At 43.0% G+C, this 23,309-nt stretch overlaps 1 protein-coding gene across 5 annotated transcripts; it reads right to left on the bottom strand.

The window, feature by feature from the left end:
* Positions 1-353: 353 nt before the first annotated feature.
* On the bottom strand, positions 354-21,687 carry keap1b (kelch-like ECH-associated protein 1b). 5 transcript variants are annotated; one of them, XM_041867441.2, is made up of 10 exons: positions 20,604-20,707; positions 10,784-10,902; positions 8,304-9,761; positions 7,420-7,521; positions 6,107-6,352; positions 4,042-4,338; positions 3,349-3,728; positions 2,752-2,957; positions 2,283-2,459; positions 354-1,269 (listed from the first exon to the last, which is right to left on the bottom strand). In XM_041867441.2, exons 3-10 carry the CDS (start codon positions 8,508-8,510, stop codon positions 1,034-1,036), a joined length of 1,851 nt encoding a protein of 616 aa, XP_041723375.2. In that variant the 5' UTR covers positions 8,511-9,761; positions 10,784-10,902; positions 20,604-20,707; the 3' UTR covers positions 354-1,033. The 5 variants fall into 5 exon arrangements, with proteins under 5 accessions (XP_041723375.2, XP_041723376.2, XP_041723378.2 ...); XM_041867442.2 differs by lacking the exons at positions 10,784-10,902; positions 20,604-20,707 and adding an exon at positions 21,286-21,687; XM_041867444.2 differs by lacking the exon at positions 10,784-10,902 and having other exon boundaries at positions 20,667-20,759.
* Between the last annotated feature and the right edge of the window lie 1,622 nt (positions 21,688-23,309).

The following is a 23,309-nucleotide window of genomic DNA, read 5'->3' as shown; positions in this document are numbered from 1 at the left end:
CCACTGTAGGCTAAGTCTCCAACCCTTGGCCCAAGCACCAACGCGCTTTCTTGCCACCTCAGGCACCAGAGAGTGGTCTGTATACTGATGATGGTAATCATGCCAGCAGGCATAGTAATTAATGGCACTTTGCATTAGGAAAACCCTAAAATTCCCCATATGTCCACAGACGTTGCCAAAAGTACTACAGATGTAGGATCTTTAATTTGAGAGTTTGCTACAGCAGGAAAATAGTCCTGCAGCAACAGGAAATGTGAATTATGTGGATTATAATTAATGGACATTTTTGTGTAGGGGTTGATACATTTTTCGTTAGGACAAATCAAATCTGACATTTAAAGTGGAAATTACAAACTTTAGAAGCCTTTTTAAACCTTGAATACACTACACGTTTGCATTTACTGCTGTGCAGGAAAATTCTCAGCAACAGGTACTTTGTCTTACAAGTACGTTGTCTTTTTGTTGTTGAAAGTATGCAATTTTGTATATTTCTTCCCCTCCCCAAAATATTTGGTTTACCTGCACAGGCTGGTCTTGAAATAGAAAAAAGTGACTACTAATTCAGTAGACAGAGGTTAGTTAGTAGCCTTTCAAATATATTGTACAGCCCTTTCTCCTCTTGGTGTAGACCAGGGAAACATTGGTCATTGGTCCAAGGGGGCGCTATAATGCTACTGTGGTGGTATGGGATGGATCACATAGAAGTAGAGTAGAACAGATGAAACATTCTATGACTTTGCCCATCTGCATTGTTCTCACAGGAACAGTGAGTGAATCAACGTGCTGGATCATAAACTATATCAAATCAAACAATTTATCATTAAACAACTTGTCACATGACTGAAGTTGTGTGAAACCAACAGGGCTACGGAGGGCCTCTGCGATCTTGTGTTTTTCAGAAGACCTGTGTTTCTGTTTTCTATTCAAGGTGGGGGCACTTTTCCATGGAAGACTGAGGACTGAAGAAGACTCAGCCAGGGATGGTGGCGAGCGTACGACTCAAGTCCCCTTGCCGAAGGCACCGTGTCTGGAGTTATGGTACGAACCCTCCTGTCCCTGAACACCCTAAACTACCACCCTCACAACCGCCAGTGACCTCCGTCCTCTCATGCTTCAGACACTGGGCCAGGTCCTTTTGGCAGGGCTCCATGGTAACGGCCACGCCCACGCCACTGCGGCCCGACATCATGCGGGTCACCTCCGACCACGTGTCGGTCTCCGGGTCATAACACTCCACGCTGTCCAGGAACGTGTTCCCGTCATAACCTCCTGTAGAATGGGGGAGGAGAGGAGAATCACTCTTTAGGACATATGATGGGATTTATAACACTTTTATAACATAAGATAATTGTATCTCAAATGTAAATAATAATACATGCATTTTATGCTTTTCATTACATGTTGAATCTCAAAGCCGCTTTAAAAACAAACCAAACAAACGAATTTAACAAAACAAAATGGAGGATCTGGCAGTTATTGGGCGATGGTCTTCCACAGCTTTAGATGATAGGCAGTTCAGAAAGGTAGTATCATGAGCGGATGGAGCATTGATGGTACAGCCTGGCAGGGAGGTAGAGACATCTGACAGACCGGCCATGGAGCTCTTCATCGGGCACCTCGTCGTCTTCGATGTTCACAGCCCCTCCTCTGTAGATCAGGCTGGATCGTCCACTACTGAAATGTAGCACGCGCCTGGGTGATGCTTCGGCCACTGTAAAAGTGCCAGTAAGACCACCACACCTCAGCAGTAGTCCTGAAAAGCCCCCTATGACGCGAGCCTCTGCACCACCTCCCTCTAGGAACTGGAGCAGGAGGCCAAAAAGCTGATGTTGTTGACCAGGTGTTGCTGCTGCATTATACAAATCGAGCTAGCTGTCAAATATAAACTGACTTGCCATAATCAGTCCTACTCTGTGGGTCACCACCAGATATATTACGTCTCAAATTAAAATAAATAAATAAAAAGTTCATTAAAAAAAAATTCACACAAAAAACACTTAAAAAAATAAGACATGCTCTCTCTATGTCACCCCACTTGAGACTGTAAAACTAAAAGTGACCTAAAATCTGTAGTACTAAATACTGCTACTGCACATCATATGGGGGTTGATTCTGTCATAGTAGGCAAGACTAGAAATGTATCAGCTAAAACACATGGGTATTTGGGGCGGCCTCTAGGGCTTTGTTTACGGCGTTCAAAGAAAGAATTCTTGCACCGAAGCAAATTACTCATAATTACACTGGAGCATTGTTGCACTGGCAACAGTTTTTACAATACCCACCCAGTACATAGATCTTCCCATGGTGCGCGGTGACCCCCAGGGCAGAGCGCCGGTGCCTCATGGAGGCTGCAAAGCTCCAGGTGTCAGTCTCAACGTCGTAGCGCTCCACTGTGTTCAGCTGGTTGGTGCCGTCGTAGCCCCCCATCACGTAGATACGGTTCCCCAGCGCACACACACCTGATGTGTCAAAGTTCATTATTAGAAGGCCCTTCTTGACACAGGTGGGACTTTAGGCCTACACACAGGTTTCACTCTGATTCTCTACCCTTCACCCAAAAAAGTGCATTTAAAATCCATTTGAAAACATTGGATTTGTGTAAGCATGGCTGGAGAGTTTCCACCATATTCCTTACACCTGTCCACGCCTTTTAAATAAATGAAGGGGCGTGTAAGTGCACACTTCGGGAGAAGGGTAGAGAATCAGACCATAAATTCTGTCCAAAGTCAGTGTGCCCCCTTTGTTCCTCACCTGCTCCAGAGCGCACAGTGTTCATGGCAGACATGCTCTTCCACTCATCTCTCTCTGGGTTGTAACACTCTGAGGAGGAGAGGCGGTGGGTGCCGTCGAACCCCCCCACCGCGTACAGCAGCCGGTTGATCACCGCCACGCCCACCCCGATACGCCGAGTCAACATGGGGGCCACCAGGTGCCACTGGTCCCTGTCCGGGTCATACCTGAGGAGGAGTGGAGAGACAGACACTGTTAGTCAGACACACTGACAAAACTTGCAGAGCAGGATCGAGACAGAATCAACCAACTGGACTATATTTAGGTTGGAAAATTGTGACATCAAAGTAATTTCTTCCTGGTCTATTTTCAGGCACAATCAACAAATACTTTCCTTGAGATAAAAAATAATAATACTGTATATACTTCCTTGTATAAAATATGTTAAGTTCCATATCAATACGTCACTTTGTTCCGCACAAAATACCAAGTCCTATGGCGCCAAGGGCACTGTTCCAATCCTACATATCTAACCAATCATAACCCCAATCTAAGGACACAAAACGCAACTCCCGCTTCCTTCATCAAACCTCCCAATCAGATCTCAGTTCTACGAACCTCTCCACGCTGTTATGATGAATACATCCATGCGACCCTCCAACAGCATAGATCATCCCGTCAATCACCCCCACTCCTATCCTGTTCCTTGGTACACTCATGGGAGCACAAGGCAACCAGCAGTTGTTCATGGGATTATACAAATCCAACGTGTTGGAGTCCATATTCCCGTCAGGAGCGTTGTTCCTTCCTCCGACAGCGTAGAACAGCCCAGAGATGACCACGGCGGCCAGGCCACTCCGGGGGACCTGAAGGTCAGCTAGCCTCAGCCAGGACCCGGTACAGGGGTTGTAGGCTTCCAGGTAGGACAGGGACTGGCGGAAGTACCCCCCTGCCGTGTAGATGAGCTGGGGCACCTTGGGCGTGCGGCACGAGATCACCTAGGAGGACCACAAAAATCAATCAATCGATCAATCAGGAGATTACCTTGGAGGAAAATACGTGTTGGAAATAAGTTCTGTTGTATAATGTTATCATCTTCTGGGTTTTGTACTTTTTAAACTTAATTTAAAATCAAGGTTCTTGGCATCATCAGGAAACAGTATTGGATGTTAAGTGCTAGATACAGCAGCAAGGTCATTGATGTAAATCAGAAACAACAAGGGTCCAAATGGAAAGGAGGGTTTTGTACTTTTTAACTGTACCATTAAAAAAACGTTATAAAAAACTATATCAACCACCCATCCATCTCACCTTGGTGGGCTTGTGGAGGGTGAGATCCTGGAAGATCTGAGCCAGGTAGTCTTTACACTGGTCGTCCCACTCCAGAGACTGCAGCTGGGCTTGGAGGAAGTGTGGGGTGAGGGAGTGGCACCGCACTGCCTGGAGCAGGGCCTGGACATAGGGCCGCCGGTTCTCCCGGTCGTACCGGACCCACGCCACACAAGCCTGAAAAACCACTGACTCACAGCGCACGTTGAGTTCGTCACGGCTGATGAGGGTGACCAGCTGGCATTGGGAGAGGTTGAAGAACTCCTCCTGGGTCGCCACCTAAAGGGGAGAAGGAGGAAAAGAAGGAGACTGTTTTAGACAGGCATCACTTGGTCGCCCGTCTAAAATGAAGTCATGGAGAATAACAAGGAATTATTGGATATGGGGCATGGGCAACTGTTAGGCTTTTAGAATTAAAAGGGGAGTAACAAAGCATTTTGGAGAAAACAATATTCAATGAGTACACTGAAGCACACAGTACACCTCTGGTATTCATCTTATTATGACTCATGATCATTATTTTGGGTGTGTGTGTGTGTGTATATATGTGTGAATCAGTGATCTTTGTAGAACATATGAGATACCTCTCTTCCTGGTAACCAGCCAGCCAACCAGCCAACCATGTTAAGTTTCAGTCTGACTCCCAGTGAAGTTATGCAGACTGACTGCTAGTACATTGAACATACAGGTAAACCCCATGAGCCCGCCCACACGACTCACCCATTCCACACATTGCTCACCCAAGGCACGCACAAAAACTAACCCAACACACACTCACCTAACCCACTACCACACAATAGCACAGGGCGATTATTCATGTTGAGTGTTCACCAAGGGCCAATGCAGAAAAGACAGACTACAGAAACAAAGATGGTGTACAGACCAGCTGAGACTATTTGCTTAGTAATAACACACTGTGGTGCAGGTGGTGATGCACCACCCTAGCAAAGCCTTGATGTTTCCCTTAACTAAACACAGTGATTCAGTTGAGGAAACAGTCTCTGGCTTTTCAAAGACACCAGTTACAGTAAGGAACTACAGATCATCTTTATAGCAGCTGAATGGTCTGACACAGTGACAGTGAAATATAATATAATAATAATAATATATAATGCCATTTAGCAGACGCTTTTATCCAAAGCGACTTACAGTCATGTGTGCATACATTTTTACATATGGGTGGTCCCGGGGATCGAACCCACTACCCTGGCGTTACAAGCGCCATGCTCTACCAATTGAGCTACAGAGGACCACAATGAAACTAATGATAAGGTTGACTGAATGACTCATCCATATCAAATCGAGATTAGGAGAGCTGAACAGTATCGGCTTGAATCAATTCAACTGATCAGAGACAGGCAACGTGGTTATTTCCTGGAAAAACCCATAGGGCATATGGAAAGGTTAAGGAGCAAAGTGTCATGGTGAAACACTTGGTATCATCAACATGCTCTGGATACTGGAACTCCAGCTGCAGCCCAATTCAGTATCCTTCTCTCCGAAGTGTGCACTTGTTCACTCCCTTCATGAGTTTAAAAGGATTCTACCTCTATGGTTTGGGGAAATCGCAAAACCCAAATAACTATTTTTTTAGGCAAAGCTGATCCTGAATCAATTATGAGGGGGGAAAGCTAACGGGATGTGTGTATTTTAAAGGGATTGTTCGGGATTTTGGCAATGAAGCCTGTTATCTACTTCCCCAGAGTCAGATGAACTTGTGGATACCATGTTATGTCTCTGTGTCCAGTATGAAGGAAATTAGAGGTAGTTTTGCGAGCCAATTCTAACTAGCTTAGTGAAAAGACGGGAAGTCTTCGGGTACAGCTAGCATGCTAGTTAGCATTGGCTTGCGAAACTACCTCTAACTTCCTTCATACTAAATTAGATGCAGAGACATAAAAATAGTATCCACGAGGTCATCCGACTCTGGTGAGGTAGATATTTGCTAAAAACCCGAACTATCCCTTTAAGGCTGTAACGTAACAAAATGTGGAAAAAGTCAAGAGGTCTGAATACTTTCCGAATGCACTTTATCTACGCCACATACCTGGCTGAAGTTCATGTAGATATATTCCCGGGCTTTCTGGTGGAGCTCCGTGCAGCTGATCTGCTCGGCGAAGCTGGCTATGCCGATGGCGTTGCTAGGGTCCAGCTGTGTAACCAGGAAGTCGCAGCAGGCCTTGACCACACTGTCGATCTGGTACATGACGGCGCCGTTCATGACGTGGATCACACACTTCTCCCCCACAGAGATGCTGGCCGTGTAGGCAAACTCTATCAGCCTGCCCATTACCTGAGAGAAAGGAAGAGAAAAGATTGGAGATGGAGAGAAGAGATGGGGAAAGGAAAGAGTAAAGGAAAGGGGTGTGGGAGGGCAGGAGAGAGAGAGAGAGAGAGAGAGAAGAGAGGAGAGAGAGAGAAAGAAGAGAGAGAGAGGTGGGAGAAATATTGAATGAGACGAGAGTAGAGCCACAGTTAGACAAGATCAAGGAGAAAACAAGGACAGAAAGGGGTTGATTCATTTTTATTATTATCGTTGCATGAGGGTCCAGACTGACACAAACTGCCTCAGTATTGAGGAACTACACAATCAAATAAAACTCATCTAAATTGTATTTGTCACATGCGCCGAATAAAACTTTAACGTGAAATGCTTAGTTACGAGTCCTTTCCCAACAATGCAGAGTTAAAAAGTAAGACAATTAGCAAATAAAAATTGAAAATAGTAACACAATAAATACTATTAAAGCCATGGCAGTGTGGCACAGTTCTGAGTTAGCCTTTGACAGAGAGCAGTCAGAGAGCTGCTGGCTTATCAGTTCCCTCATTAGTCAACATGGCTAATCCGGCACGCTCTGTGAGCTTGGCATGTCTGCCTGTGTGCGTGTGTCTAAAGGAAGGGGCATGATTACGATCTCTCTGAGATAACTCAGTGGGGCTGTACGCACCAGCTGGAACAAGAAAGCCAGCGATAAAAGCAGGTGTGTGTGTGTGTGTGTATGTGCGTATTCTTACTACTGAAATACAACTGTCTTTCCTATAGAGTCAATCTTTGGTCACTCGTAGGAAAATGTGGAGTGAATCCATTCCTATCTTGAATGCAACGTGGATAATTACAACAGTGATTTCTAAAAGTCAAGCTCTACTGTTACGTCTGGATAAAACGCGGCCTTCCCTTCCTCCTACTGACACTAGTCTCCCTCCTCTATCCAGTGTTCCCCACTATTACTCACTGATTCTCACATGATTTGGATACAGTTGGTTTCAATAGAGTTAGTTAACACTTTACTTTAGGCCAACAGGTATAAAGGTTTATTACATGCCTATGGTAAGTCTTATAAAATGTGTTATAACACTCACCCGGGGGTGTATCCCCTCGATGGGCACCACCTCCATCCCACACTCCTTCAGGCCGTTGGTGAACATGGCTCTGAAGACCGGAGAGGACGATGCCAGCACCACCTGTAGACGTGAACTGTCAGGTTGATATCTCAAACATATAAGTAGGGTTCCTACTGTATACGAACAATTCAATGAAGCAATATAATCGGTTATGCAACTTTTTCCAATTCGTTATGAGATTCCCCAAGATCGCCATGCACTCCTCTTTCACAAGATGGTTTTAAAAGGTCCCCCTCATTCACTAGCATAACCATTATTATTATTGTAAAAAATTAAAGGCCAAGTGCTTTCAAAAACGTGATTTTCCTGTGTTTTATATACATTTTCACACTGAGGTTGGAATAATACTGTGAAATTGTGAAAATGATGATAATGCCCTTTTAGCATAAGAGCTGTCCGATGGAGTTTTGGCCTGCCTGGTGACATCACCAGAGGGTAAATTCGTTAATAGACCAATAAGAAGGAGAGTTCCAAACCAAATAACAGCTAATTTTCAGTTTTCCCCTCCCTACTTAGACCACAAATTGCTCTTTGCTAGGAAGCTATTTTAGTTTATTTTTGACAATTTTAATTGAAAAACAAAATCACAGTAAGGTCCTTAATTGTTACCCAGAAATGATTTGATATGTATTTTTTTTTAAACGGCTGCATTAGAGCTTTAAAGGAGATCGGAGTGCAAAACAGACAGAATAGTGTTAGAAACAAGACATAGGATGAGGACCAGAAGGGAAGGGCACAGACCCCCCGTCGCCAAGGGGGCATGAGTGGTCCGAAGTCGGGAGCGTTACCACTACACCAGACTCCGTCCCTAGCATAACCATTATTGACACCATGCAACACACCTTGTGTGCCACGAAGTCCACGGCCTCCAGGTCGTTGTAGCATACACGCAGCGTCACGTCGCACAGCTGGCCGTCCAGCCGCAGCTCGTTCATGATGGCGAAGGCGGCCGCTGTGTGGCTCTCCAGCGTGTAGCTGAAGACGCGGTGGCCGTTGCGCGTCGATGGCGTCACCACCGCCTTGCACTCCGTCGGGCACTCGTTAGACATCCTGACTGACGAAGGATCCTTCCTGGTGCTTCTGTTGAAGCTGCGACAACAACTAAGAACAGTGTTGGGGGTGACTACTGCCGGACATCCTTGCTCGCTGAGGGGCAAGGAGACACTAGGGAAAGGTTGAAAACTGGAGAAGTTAGGGAGGGATTGTAGAAGGCTAGGACCCTTTTCCTAAGGTCTTTGTTGTTTTTGGTTGAATGTATGTCTGTGACTAGAGTTCAGAGAGTATCAAAATCGGCGCTCTTAGAAAGGTCCGTAAAACAGTTTCTTAGCCCTTACTCCTTATTCCTCAATTCCAGCCATTGTGTCTATAAGAGTTTTTTGTACAGTCCTACTTATTCCACAAGCCCATCCATAGTGTACATTCAGGTGCTAGTGTAAAACTAAAAATACTGCCAGTCATGGTTATGTATGCTATAACCAGGCCAATCGTAATCCACTGCGATTTATCGCATCATTCAAACCAGTGTTCTAGATTCTCTCCCACCTGCCCTCGAGTAAACTTCTCTTCTTCTCTAGTCTTTTAATTAAAGGGACAGAAAGATGTATGGTCTTTATGGCAGGAAGTATGCAGCAGGTCTTACAAGCCGCAGTAGGGAAATTATTTAACGTTCGCTTGTTGATGTGATTTTCTCCTAAAGGGGAACTTTCTGAACAAAGGAGAGAGTCATCAACAGTCAGAAAAAGACAGACAGACAGATGCGTCTAGTACTCTGACATCTTCTCTCAAGTCCAACTACTCAGTTCAGAAGTTGTCTTTTTAAAAGTTAAGTTATTTCAAGCGTCCACAGAGTCCAAAGACATCAATTTCCAACTGAAAAATGTTTTGCCTGTGAAGATAAGCGATCGCAGGTCAAAACTTGCTTATTGATTTTTCACTCTGAGGCCCAAAAAACAGACACTGATATACTGCTGCATCTTAAAATGGTGGTCATAATTATAAAATCAGGACTTAGCTCATGGAGCTAGCTACACTTCTGCCAGGAGTTGGGAAGAAGAGGGATAAGGATAGGGTGGTAGAGGGGTGTAAACTCCTAAACTCTGTACAGAGAGAAAAAAGAGCAGGTGCCAAAAATGTCGTCAGCGTAAGCTAGCAGCCCTCAGGATTCAGGAATGAGAGGGAGAGCTCAGTTTAGTTTGGTTGATCAGTTGCTCCACTCTAGAAGCTTTCCCAGAAGTCGCCCCGCTCTGGAATCTCAATTTGTACTGTTGTGTTTACTGGGAAGGTCTGGGCGCCGTTGGCAACTAGAAGAGAAGAGAGAAAGACAGGACAGTTCGGTGTTAGGGTGGATAGTGTTTATCTAATAGTGATGGGGGGAATCAATACATTTACATATCGGGATATTACAATAAAAATGTTGCACTAGTTGGCTGTATCTGCACCAAAATATCAGTATTTTCCCTTCATAGCTTGTTCGCCATCTTCTTTTAAATAAAGATCCTATTTGTTTTTAGCACTTTTATTTCCTTGACTGATCAAAACTTGTTTCTCATGGCTCTCTCTTGTCCCTCTGCAGCAGACATACGGTGAGCAATATGTTGGGAACATCGAATAAAATCACAGTATCGAATTGCAATACATATAGAATCGTGAGAATAGCAACACATATCGTACAGCCACCAAAGTATCGTGATAATATCCTATCGTGAGGCCTCTGGCAGTTCCCAGCCCTGTTATCTAACAGTTGTTTTATTGGTCAATGGTCATCCTTATTGACAACCATCTTCAGATGTTGTTTTTACATGTTTGGTGCCAAACCTTTTGCCTGGTATCCAAATTTAACCCACCCTGACCCTCTTCTTTGATTTGATTGATTTGCTTGTTTTCACTGTTGTTTCTTTCACTTCAACAATAGTGAAACAGATAGCGGATTGAGTTTGAGTATCAATCTAGAGCTGTCATTTTTGAGCGAGAGTGATTTAGTGTTATACGACAAGCGAATGACTCAGCTAACGAACATTCTGAAGCGATCTAACCTCAATCACTCCAGTCAGAACAAAAGTCACACCCATGAATCCTCTTGGGAGGAGTCACAGTTTCTCTTAGTCACTGTGACTAGTGTCAATGTGCTTTTAGACGACATCACAGCTCTTGGAGAGCTTGAGTGTCTACAGATTCCACACAAGGGAATGCGGAGTCCCGTCCCCCCCAGACATGGGTTCAAATACCATTAGAAATCATTTCAAATACTGCACCTGTGCTTGATTGAGCGTGCCTGTTGCAATGGAACCAATAGAGAAGTCTCAAAAGTGCAAACCCCACCCACCTGGCTCTCCAGGCAGACGAGCAAACGCTCAAAGTATTGTCTGAACCCAGGTCTGGCGGGGAGTGGGTAAGATAGATCAGAGCCTCGGCTAGTGGTTGGGCTGAGTGACGTACTTCATTCTGAGGAAGACAGAGTGAGTGACTTATATTAGGACAGAATTGAAGTAGTCAGCGTGACTGTGTTTTTTTCCCTGGACTGTCCTGTGACCAATCTGGCTACAGCAGTGGAGAGTAGGAAAATAAACACACACACACAAGTTGATAAGTAAGCTACAGGCTATACAGGTGTTAAGCCTGTTCATTCACAACTAGGCCAATACAAAAGTCACTATAGAGAGAGGGTAATAGTTACTCAGCATCAATTGTTATCGTGTTATTGCAGCTGCTCTGGCCTGAGTGGGTAACATCACTGCAATGTTACGTTTTGCACTTAATGATTACCTGTACAAGTAGATAAGAAAACTGACTGGCTGGACTGAAGGGCTGGGAGGACAAGTTATATGGCCTACCTGTTCTAGGCTGCCTCCCAAATGGCACCCTATTCCCTATATAGTGCACTACTTTTGACCGGGGCCCATAGGGCTCTACTTTTCTAAGAGTACTATGTGTACTCTTAGAAAAGGTGCCATCTAGAACCTAAAAGGGTTCTTCGACTATCCCCATAAGAGACCCCTTTGAAGAACCCTTGTTGGTTCCAGGTAGAACCCTTTTGGTTCCAAGTATAACCATTTTGGGATCCATGTAGAACCCTTTCCACAGAGGGCTCTACATGGAAGCCAACATGGTTATACCTGGAACCAAAACGGGTTCTCTTATGGGGACAGCCAAATAACCCTTTTGAGAGTGTAGGGAATAGGGTGCCATTTGGGATGCAACCTTAGTTGTATGGTCTGCCTACCTCCAGTTCTATGTACGTCATTCTACTACCCTCCCACTATATTACATGCAATCCTGTACAACTCACTGAAGTGAAACAAAGATTAGACTATTATTATATGGTTGGACCATTCTCTGTAATGAAGACAATGCTTACATTGGACACTGTTTGATATCATATTATTACAATGTGTAGGCCTAACTAAAGTATAGTTGGGTCATTCCTACAATGCTGTGCATTTTGGACCTCGTAACTTTTAAAAAAAGTTCAGAAAAGGACGTTTGACTTTCAGAAAAACATATTGGTCAAGCTCAGGTACTTAATTTAAAAAAAATGTGTTTTACCTGTTAGGTGCATAATCCTAACAGGGTGGAACTGTTATATCCCTGTGAGTGAGCAAGATTGAGCTAGCATAATGGTGAACACTTGAAAATGATTTTTACTTCTCTATCAAACATATTTTAAGCTTTTGAAATTTGGTGAATTCTCTCTATAATTTAGCCTAACAGGGTGGACATTTATGAGTTGGACATATAGGCTAACAACATGAAACATGGACAAATAGATACAACTGAGTGTTTATATTTATTTAGCTTTGCACCGTTGTTTTCTCACCAAAGAAATTAAGGGTTGTTTTCTTAAGTGGAGAATTACAACAAACTAACAGGGTGGAAAGTGATATCAGGGTCACACAGAAAATCTTAAATAAAATACAATAATCATGAAAAAAAAATTATTGTTGAGAGATAATTTAACTAGGACTATAAAATAATGAAGAAAGATTCTAAATATTTAATGGCTTATATTTCTCGTGGAAGACGAATAACACCCAGGGACATGGCAAAACGCCTACATCCACTGAAAGAAAACTGTTCCAAAATGCATTAAATTTCAGTTTCAAGATCCATATTTTTGTGTTTTTAGGGTAAAGGACACCTGACCTTATATTTAAAGCCTTTTGGAATCCACATTTTACACTAAAGAAGAAGTGATATTTCCTGGGGTAAGAAAAGGCACTGCATTGTAGGAATGGCCCAGTTACACTATGTAACTATAGTATAGTTACCCATTATAGCCTAACTAGGAGATGTAGGAGATGTAGCTTAGCTAGGAGATGAAGGAGTTATAGCTTAACTAGATGTAGGCTACAAAGCAGCAGTAGTAGACCTACAGTTGAAGTCGGAAGTTTACATACACTTAGGTTGGAGTCATTAAAAACTTGTTTTTCAACCACTCCACAAATTTCTTGTTAACAAACTATAGTTTTGGCAAGTCGGTTAGGACATCTACTTTGTGCATGACACAAGTAATTTTTCCAACAATTGTTTACAGACAGATTATTTCACTTATAATTCACTGTATCACAATTTCAGTGGGTCATAAGTTTACATACACTAAGTTGACTGTGCCTTTAAACAGCTTGGAAAATTCCAGAAAATGATGTCATGGCTTTAGAAGTTTCTGATAGGCTAATTGACATAATTTGAGTCAATTGGAGGTGTACCTGTGGATATATTTCAAGGCCTACCTTCAAACCCAGTGCCTCTTTGCTTGACATCATGGGAAAATCCAAAGAAATCAGCCAAGACCTGGTTCATCCTTGGGAGCAATTTCCAAATGCCTGAAGGTACCACGTTCATCTGTACAAACAATAGTACGCAAGTATAAACACCATGGGACCACGCAGCCGTCATACCGCTCAGGAAGGAGACGCGTTCTGTCTCCTAGAGATGAATGTACTTTGGTGCGAAAAGTGCAAATCAATCCCAGAACAACAGCAAAGGACCTTGTGAAGATGCTGGAGGACACAGGTACAAAAGTATCTATATCCACAGTAAAACAAGTCCTATATCGACATAACCTGAAAGGCCGCTCAGCAAGAAAGAAGCCACTGCGCCAAAACTACCGTAACAAAGCCAGACTACGGTTTGCAACTGCACATGGGAACAAAGATCGTACTTTTTGGAGAAATGTCCTCTGGTCTGATGAAACAAAAATAGAACTGTTTGGCCATATTGACCATCGTTATGTTTGGAGGAAAAAGGGGGTTGCTTGCAAGCCGAAGAACACCATCCCAACCGTGAAGCACGGGGGTGGCAGCGTCATGCTGTGGGGGTGCTTTGCTGCAGGAGGGACTGGTGCACTTCACAAAATAGATGGCATCATGAGGAAGGAAAATGATGTGGATATATTGAAGCAACATCTCAAGACATCAGTCAGGAAGTGAATGCTTGGTCGCAAATGGGTCTTCCAAATGGACAATGACCCCAAGCATACTTCAAAGTTGTGGCAAAATGGCTTAAGGACAACAAAGTCAAGGTATTGGAGTGGCCATCACAAAGCCCTGACCTCAATCCTATAGAACATTTGTGGGCAGAACTGAAAAAGAGTGTGCAAGCAAGGAGGCCTACAAACCTGACTCAGTTACACCAGCTCTGTCAGGAGGAATGGGCCAAAATTCACCCAACTTATTGTGGGAAGCTTGTGGAAGGCTAACAGAATCGTTTGACCCAAGTTAAACAATTTAAAGGCAATGCTACCAAATACTAATTGACTTCTAATTAATTAACTTCTGACCCACTGGGAATGTGAAGAAAGAAATAAAAGCTGAAATAAATCATTCTCTCTACTATTATTCTGACATTTCACATTTTTTAAATATAGTGGTGATCCTAACTGACCTAAAACAGGGGATTTTTACTAGGGTTTAATGTCAGGAATTGTGAAAAACTGAGTTTAAATGTATTTGGCTAAGGTGTATGTAAAATTCCGACTTCAACTGTATATTGTGTATTTGTTGTGTGAAAAGCAGGAGTTTGAAATCTCATGGAAGGCCTATCCCTCCCAGTTTCTTGAGAAAAAAAAGTCACAGTTTAGTAGTAGCTTGTTGCTCAACACTCACTCTGACAACTCACATAGTATGCTCATCATGGAAGAACTCACCCCTTCAACTAGCTGTGTTTACTCAACTTCATGATACATACACTAAGTGGACAAAACATTAAGAACACCTTCCTAATATTTGTTTGGACTCTACAAGGTGTTGAAAGTATTCCACAGGATGCTGGCCCATGTTGACTCCAATGCTTCCCACAGTTTTGTCAAGTTGGCTGGATGTCCTTTTGGTGGTGGACCATTCTTGATACACACAGGAAACTGTTGAGTGAAAAACTCAGCAGCATTGCAGTTCTTGACACAAACCTACTACCATACCCCGTTCAAAGGCACTTAAATTAAGTCTTGCCCATTCACCCTCTGAATGGCACACATACACAATCCATGTCTCAATTGTCTCAAGGCTTAAAAATCCTTCTTTAACCTGTCTCCTCCCCTTCATCTACACTGACTGAAGTGGATTTAACAAGTGACATCAATACGGGATCATAGCTTTCACCTGGTCCGTCTCAGGGAAAGAGCAGGTATTCTTAATATTTTGTACACTCAGTGTACATCTCGATGGAGTTGAGTTGCGACGAGTGTGAGCGGACTGTAACTGTGTAACTGCCAGCTTTTCTTTGGGTGCTAAAATCTGTAGTTTTTTTTATAAAAGTAGCATTTTACGTGAACCCTGCAAAGGGTGATGTTATTTGTTAACGGAGAAGGAGCAGCCCATCATTGCTGGACAGACTTTTTAGTTTTGGAAGCGGACAAAAAATATGCATTCAAAATCCAACTAACAACTCTATAACAATCAGGACAAGCACAGGTACAGAGTAAGCTTTAAAGAATGGATATTTATAAAAGTATTGTGTGGTAGTGCACGCTTGAAGTCGTAACTTCCTACTCCATTGAAAAACTGTGGATTGCAGGGCGCAATTTGACAGCCGTCAAAAACTACAGATTTCAGCACCCAAAGAAAAACCTGAGTTACAAAGGACAAACATATGCCGCGTTCACGTGCTAGTCGGAACTCCAAAATTTCCGACTTGCTAACTGGTTGTAGTTATACACGTGCCGTGTTCAAGCAGTTAGCAAGTCGGAAATGTCAGTTTCTTTGATCTGACTAGCACGTGAACGCAGCAATAGGTACAGTGGCTTGTGAAGGTATTCACCCCCCTTGGCATTTTTCCTATTTTGTTGCCTTACAACCTGGAATTAAAATTGATTTTTGGGGGGTTTATATCATTTGATTTACACAACATGCCTACCACTTTGAAGATGCAAAATAATTTTTGGGGTGAAACAAACAAGATAAAAAAACTGAAAACTTGAGCGTACATAACTATTCACCCCCCCCAAAGTCAATACTTTGTAGAGCCACCTTTTTCAGCAATTACAGCTGCAAGTCTCTTGGGGTATGTCTCTATAAGCTTGGCACATCTAGCCACTGGGATTTTTGCCCATTCTTCAAGGCAAAACTGCTCCAGCTCCTTCAAGTTGGATGGATTCCGCTGGTGTACAGCAATCTTTAAGTCATACCACAGATTCTCAATTGGTTTGAGGTCTGGGCTTTGACTAGGCCATTCCAAGACATTTAAACGTTTCCCCTTAAACCACTCGAGTGTTGCTTTAGCAGTATGCTTAGGGTCATTGTCCTGCTAGAAGGTGAACCTCCGTCCCAGTCTCAAATCTCTGGAAGACTGAAACGGTTTCCCCTCATGAATTTCCCTGTATTTAGCGCCATCATCATTCCTTTAATTCTGACTAGTTTCCCAGTCCCTGCCGATGAAAAACATCCCCACAGCATGATGCTGCCACCACGCTTCACTGTGGGGATGGTGTTCTATGGTTGATGAGAGGTGTTGGGTTTGCGCCAGACATTACGTTTTCCTTGATGACCAAAAAGCTCAATTTTAGTCTCATCGGACCAGAGTACCTTCTTCCATATGTTTGGGGAGTCTCCCACATGGCTTTTGGCAAACACCAAATGTGTTTGCTTATTTTTTTTCTTTAAGCAATGGATTCTTTCCTGGCCACTCTTCCATAAAGCCCAGCTCTGTGGAGTGTACGGCTTAAAGTGGTCCTATGAACAGATACTCCAATCTCCGCTGTGGAGCTTTGCAGCTCCTTCAGGGTTATCTTTGGTCTCTTTGTTGCCTCTCTGATTAATGCCCTCCTTGCCTGGTCCGTGAGTTTTGGTGAGCGGCCCTCTCTTGGCAGGTTTGTTGTGGTGCCATATTCTTTTAATTTTGTAATAATGGATTGAAATGGTGCTCCGTGGGATGTTCAAAGTTTCGGATTTAAAAAATTATAACCCAACCCTGATCTGTACTTCTCCACAACTTTGTCTCTGACCTGTTAGGAGAGCTCCTTGGTCTTCATGGTGCCGCTTGCTTGGTGGTGCCCCTTGCTTAGTGGTGTTGCAGACTCTGGGGCCTTTCAGAACAAGTGTATATATACCTGATATCATGTGACAGATCATGTGACACAGATTGCACACAGGTGGACTTTACTTAACTAATTATGTGACTTCTGAAGGTAATTGGTTGCACCAGATCTTATTTAGGGGCTTCATGGCAAAGGGGGTAAATACATATGCACGCATCACTTTTCCATTACTTATTTTTTATAATTTTTTGAAACAAGTTATTTTTTTCATTTCACTTCACCAATTTTGACTATTTTGTGTATGTGCATTACATGAAATCCAAATAAAAATCCATTAAAATTACAGGTTGTAATGCAACAAAATATGAAAAACGCCAAGGGGGGTGAATACTTTTGCAAGGCACTGTACAAGGGAAAGCATTAAGGGGTAGTTCACCTAAATTATAAAATGACACATTGGTTTCCTTACCCTGTAAGCAGTCTATGGACAAGGTATGACAGCAATTCATGCTTCGGTTTAGTTTCCCTGGCACTGTTTCCACATGCTAACGTTTTAGCATTTGTGGCACAAATCCCATTCACGTCATGAGACCGATATTAGCATTTTTCACGTATCATGTCCAAATCGCCCCAAAATATAAAAAAATGTATTGTGAAGCTCAACAAAGTAAATTATAGATGATTTGAACATGATGCAAGAAAAATGCCATGACTTGTGGCGGTACCATAGAAATATAATTAATAGAACAGGCGTCCCCATTCAACTCAATGATGGCATAATGGGTAGACTGGCAGCAGTGGTGGTCGGTGCCACTTAAGATGAGGGAGGACGCTAATTTTTTTATGGGCCTTATTTCTATTACAGCATTTTGGAGGACTGTCATTCATATTCCATTCACCTAGCTCAATGTAACATCGATAGGTTTAGATTACTACACGATACTCAGATTTTCCCTATACTCATCATGAGGTTGCTACAACCTAGCCTATGAATGAAAGTTTACAACGTAGGTGCACAAGTCGAGAGAAAAATTGAAGTAATCAAGGTGACAAACATTGACACATTCAATACCGCCTTGCACACTCTTGCCTGCATCTAGCTGATCTAGGGTGTAATCGTTACTCCAAAAGTTGCAAACTAGAGTTTCTATTGGACAAATTCAGGTATGTTCATCCCCATTTTGTTGGCCTCCGTTAAAGAAACGTTTTTCAACAGAATCGGCGGAATTAATACACCCCTGATCATACGCAAACACAGTTCACTTTCATAGCAGCAACATACAATCAGCATGATCACTTTGCTTGTTAATTTCTTCTCGCATCTTCGCTCTCTCCTCCTCTCACCTTTTCCCTTTGCTTGTGGACGAAAAAACCTTTCCAAACCAAATCTTCATATCATAACCGCTACACACAGCCTACATCTTTGTCACCATTTTAGCTAACGTCATACTCATAAACAACATAGCTACTAGAACTAACGCGTAGTAAACCAGCTACAATCATGGAGTACAGCCAGCAGTTTAGCAGTTACACCGGCAGGCCCCGGTGGCAATAAATTAATCAAACCAAAAGCTTACCTTGACTTGGAAAAAAGTTTCAGTGTTGGATAGCCATAGCCTGCTAGCTAACATGGCATCCCTCTCTGTTTGAGCCAGGTGTTTGAGTAGGCTAAACTATCTAGCTACATTCGCTAGCTAAGTAAGTGAAAGTGAAAACAAATTACACAACGACATATAGCTAGTTCTCTCTCTCTCGCTTCTTCATTTTTTAAGCGATTTATTTGTTCAAAACTGTTCAACTATTGTCTTTCTCTCTCTTTGAGTCAACTACTCACCACATGTTATGCCCTGCAGTGCTAGCTAGCTGTAGCTTATGCTTCCAGTACCAGATTCATTCTCTGATCCTTTGATTGGGTGGACAACATGTCAGTTCATGCTTCAAGAGCTCTGATAGGTTGGAGGACGTCCTCCGGAAGTTGTCATAATTACTGTGTAAGTCTATGGAAAGGGGTGAGAACCATGAGCCTCCTAGGTTTTGTATTGAAGTCAATGTACCCAGAGGAGGACAAAACTAGCTGTCCTCCAGATCCTCATGGCGCTACTCTACAGAGTGCTGTTGAGGATTCATTGCAAAACAGTGCGTTTTAATCAATTATTTGGTGACATGAATATATTTTGTATAGTTTTATCTAAAAAGGATAAGATTTTAATGTTTCACTATTTTTATGAAATTCACTCTCCTCTGAGGAGCCTCCACTGACTGTCAGACATTGAGTGTACCCATGCCTAGGTTTAAGATGGGAAGGTTAAGACAACTGATTCACAACAATGTGGAGGTTCTACCGCTCTGAATCAACCATGGGACCAACTCAAGCATTGTAGCTATACTGCTTAGGCAGAAGGCAAGCGGTCTGAAGCAGATCATAAGGTTTGTGGGGGGAAAAATAGCTTTTTAAGCTAATGCCAGGAAAAAGACTAAAACGATCTAGCCAGCTAGCTAACGTGTAGGTTAAAGATTACAAGGTTAAGACAACGGGGTTCTAATATCCCATAACTCTTTGCAATTAATGGGACCAGCTTTGCTAATTAGAAACGGCCCTGTAGTCGGTAGCCTACACTCATCTGGGCGGATCGCGCTAGAACCCTGTATGGAAGACATCCATATTACAGGGATCTAAACTAGAGCTCAACAGGCCTACAATCCCCGGCCTAAAGTGGACACTTTCTCCGCGCCAAATACGATAACGTTACTCCGCGTAGAAGGACAATGTGTTTCAATTTGATGTGCGACATGAGATACGCACTTGCAACAATTTAGACTACAAAACTGCTGGATTGACTGGGGGAATCTGTATTGTTGCTTAATCGGAGTTGCACTAGTAACCCGAGCCCATAACTTTCTCGCGCTTCTTAAATCATTAATTGACACAGACATTGTACATTTTGATAGATATTGACACTAGACAAACGACAAACTGAGCGACTACCGGTAGCCTAACCTTTCCTAAACTATTAGAAACAATGGCTTATGTCAAACAAGATTGATAGATTGGCAATGCGCCTTGCCAGTGACTCATCTCATCGTGGACTGTGTAACAGTAACTAGCGCTGACTGTGATGAGGGAGTTGGAGGGAGCAAATTATGGAACTGCGTGTACCAAAACATGACCCAGAAGTCAAGAGTCCTTATGTAAACCGATATAGACGGACATAAAGAAAGTGCTTACCACGCAATTATAATGCATCATATGATTTTGTTACAGATTTCAGACAAAGGGATGGCGATTTCCCACCAAATAGGCTACAGTGATATATTTAGCTTCCTTGGTGAGTCAAACATGTATAGCTACACATTGAAGTGGCGGCATGTACTTACGTTATTACTTCACTACTCGTTCACAACAAGCTATGACCATTAGGAAACCAGTCAACTGAACTGTTAGGCTACAGAAACAAAACACCACGGCTATTAAAAGCAAAAGTTGTGAAAAACGGTGTCTGTCTAAATTTGCTTCGCTGTCAACTGCCTGGCATTATTGGTGTCGACTCGATTCGTAGACAAAAATGTTACCAATTGGAATCGTAAACATTATTCATGAACATAAACATTCTCGTGCAAACGACGAATTCCCGAACATTCTATCGCTTCGGCTTTCTTAACAGTAAAATAGACTCACATAGCTGAATAGTTCCATCGCTGTCTGTGCGCCACATAGGAACCGGGGAAAGCTGTAACTCACCATGACTAAGCATTGTACTAAACTGATTCTCGCTGCCAAAATAAGAGTGGGCCTCAAGACGAGTCTGGTGGCCTCCATAGACAAGTATGAGCGGTGAACCGCAAGCGGAGGGAGGGGACTTTTACGGAAGAGGAGTTCTGAGAATAAAGGAAGCGGGACTAGTTCTGCAACGTTCTAAATGCGCTTCTGTCAATCAAATCTGGACAAAATGAGCCCAATTTTCTCCAGATATATATTATAAAGCCGTATTCGAAGAAATTGTCAGTTTTTACTAATGTAAAATCTGTGAAATAAATGTATGTGCACTATATAAGGAAATAAGGAACAAAGCATTGAATGAAGTGGAACAAAGCATTGAATGAAGTGCTGGCTGTGCAATTTTCAATAAAGCTGAGTTACAAGTTCACACAGAAACAAAGCACAGAGAAAACTGAATGAATCATGACAATAAACTACAGTATATTGAATGAAGCTAGCTTTTACACTGACAGTGTAGATTTTTCTTTGAATGAATGACGTCATTCTGAAATAGACCGCTGTTCAGTTGAATAGGCCTATCTGAAAATATACATTTAGTTACATTCAACAACCCCATAATAACGATTCTTATATGCCTCACCTGAAATAGCTCACTTCATATTCCCATGGATTTGACCCTTTGGGTAAATTCTCCATTGAAGTTCACGAGAGATGATTCTTGTACAATTGGACACCTAATAAACTGCTTGTTCCAGGTACGGACGGGGCTGACACACCAATAAAAAAAATCTCACATGGGCAGTGATCTGTCTAGAGAAAATACGTAATTCCAGCAAATACTGTATGTTCCAGAACCGAGACACAAGGTGGCAATGAAAGCTTAGTTTGTTATGCTGGGCATACACTACACGACTTCTAACATTTTAACAATTTAGACGTGCTCACATTCCCCTATTTCCTTGTCTCAAATATGTTTATTCCTCGCATCCTCAACCCCAGGACGTGGGTGCTCACATTATACGATGATTTCCTAGTTGATCCTGCCCGGCGTTTCTCGGTTGTCGCAAGAAAAAAATGCCAAGCAAACAGCAAGCTGCTGCCTTTATAACTGTGCGCACTATTATGTGCAGAAACATAAAAAAACAGACGAGGGGCAGAATATGGACACGCAAATGGTTGGGCAGGACAATATGGATTTATATTCTACAGAGGGAATTGAAGGTGAAAACTTTTAATATTGAAAAGGCAGCTGCATTCTCTCCACAGCTCCACCAATCTGTCATAATTATCTAAACCCCGCCCATTTCTACAATGTCTCTTCTTAAATGTTAAACCTAACCCTAACCTTAACCACACTGCTAACTTTATGCCTAACTCTAACCTTAAATTAATACCAAAAAACTAATTTTGTTTTCATTAATTTTTATGATGTAGCTTGTTTTGACTTTCTGGCTGTGGTAACTAGTGACAACCTGCGTGTTGTTGTTGCTTTCCTCTTCTCCATCATGTGCTTAGTGCTCATTGGCTATTGGCAGTAGTCCTTATGCAATCGCAGACTACAAGATGCACGACAAAAATTAATTATCGGGACATCAGATAGGGGTCTGGAGAAGGGAACAGCCATCATCTGTGCGTCCTTGAACCGCTCAAACTACGCCAGTCCCGACGTACTGATCCTAGCCCAAGTTCATAGGATTTCACCCCAATCATATGATAATTCCTGGTGAAATCTTGTAGTGTATGCCCGGAGTTGACCCTACTATACCTCCAAAGGGACAGATCGAAATTTTATCCAACTCAAGGTGTCATAAAAAATTATACAATAATAATATAAAATACACTACATGACCAGAAGTATGTGGACACCTGCTCGTCGAACATCTCATCCCAAAATCATGGGCATTAATATGGAGTTGGTCCCCACTTTGCTCCTCTTCAGGGAAGGCCTTCCACTAGATGTTGGAACATTGATGTGGGGACTTGCTTCCATTCAGCCACGAGAGCATTAGTGAGGTTGGGCACTGATGTTGGGTGATTAGGCCTGGCTCGCAGTCGGCGTTCCAATTCATCCTAAAGATGTTCGATGTGGTTGAGGTCAGGGCTCTGTTTAGGCTGAACCATGAAAAACAGCCCCAGATCATTATTCCTCCTCCACCAAACTTTACAGTTGGCACTATGCATTCGGGCAGGTAGCGTTCCCCTGCCATCCGCCAAACCCAGATTCGTCCGTCGGACTGCCAGATGGTGAGGCGTGATTCATCACTCGAGAGAACGCGTTTCCACTGCTTCAGAGTCCAATGGCGGCGAGCTTCACACCACTCCAGTCGACGCTTGGCATTGCGCATGGTTATCTTAGGCTTGTGTGCGGCTGCTCGGCCATGGAAACCCATTTTATGAAGCTCCTGACGAACAGTTCTTGTGCTGACATTGGTTCCAGAGGCAGTTTGGAACTCGGTAGTGAGTGTTGCAACCGAGGACAGACGATTTTTACGTGCTACACACTTCAGCACTCGGCGGTCCCGTTCTGTGAGCTTGTGTGGCCTACCACTTCGCGGCTGAGCTGTTGTTGCACCTAGACATTTCCACTTCCCAATAACAGCACTTACAGTTGACCGGGGCAGCTGTAGCAGGGCAGAAATTTGACGAACTGACTTGTTGGAGAGG

Source organism: Coregonus clupeaformis, chromosome 38 (genome assembly GCF_020615455.1).
Source record: "Coregonus clupeaformis isolate EN_2021a chromosome 38, ASM2061545v1, whole genome shotgun sequence".
In the NCBI taxonomy this organism is placed as follows: Eukaryota; Metazoa; Chordata; class Actinopteri; order Salmoniformes; family Salmonidae; genus Coregonus; species Coregonus clupeaformis.
This window is presented reverse-complemented; position numbering and strand designations above follow the sequence as displayed.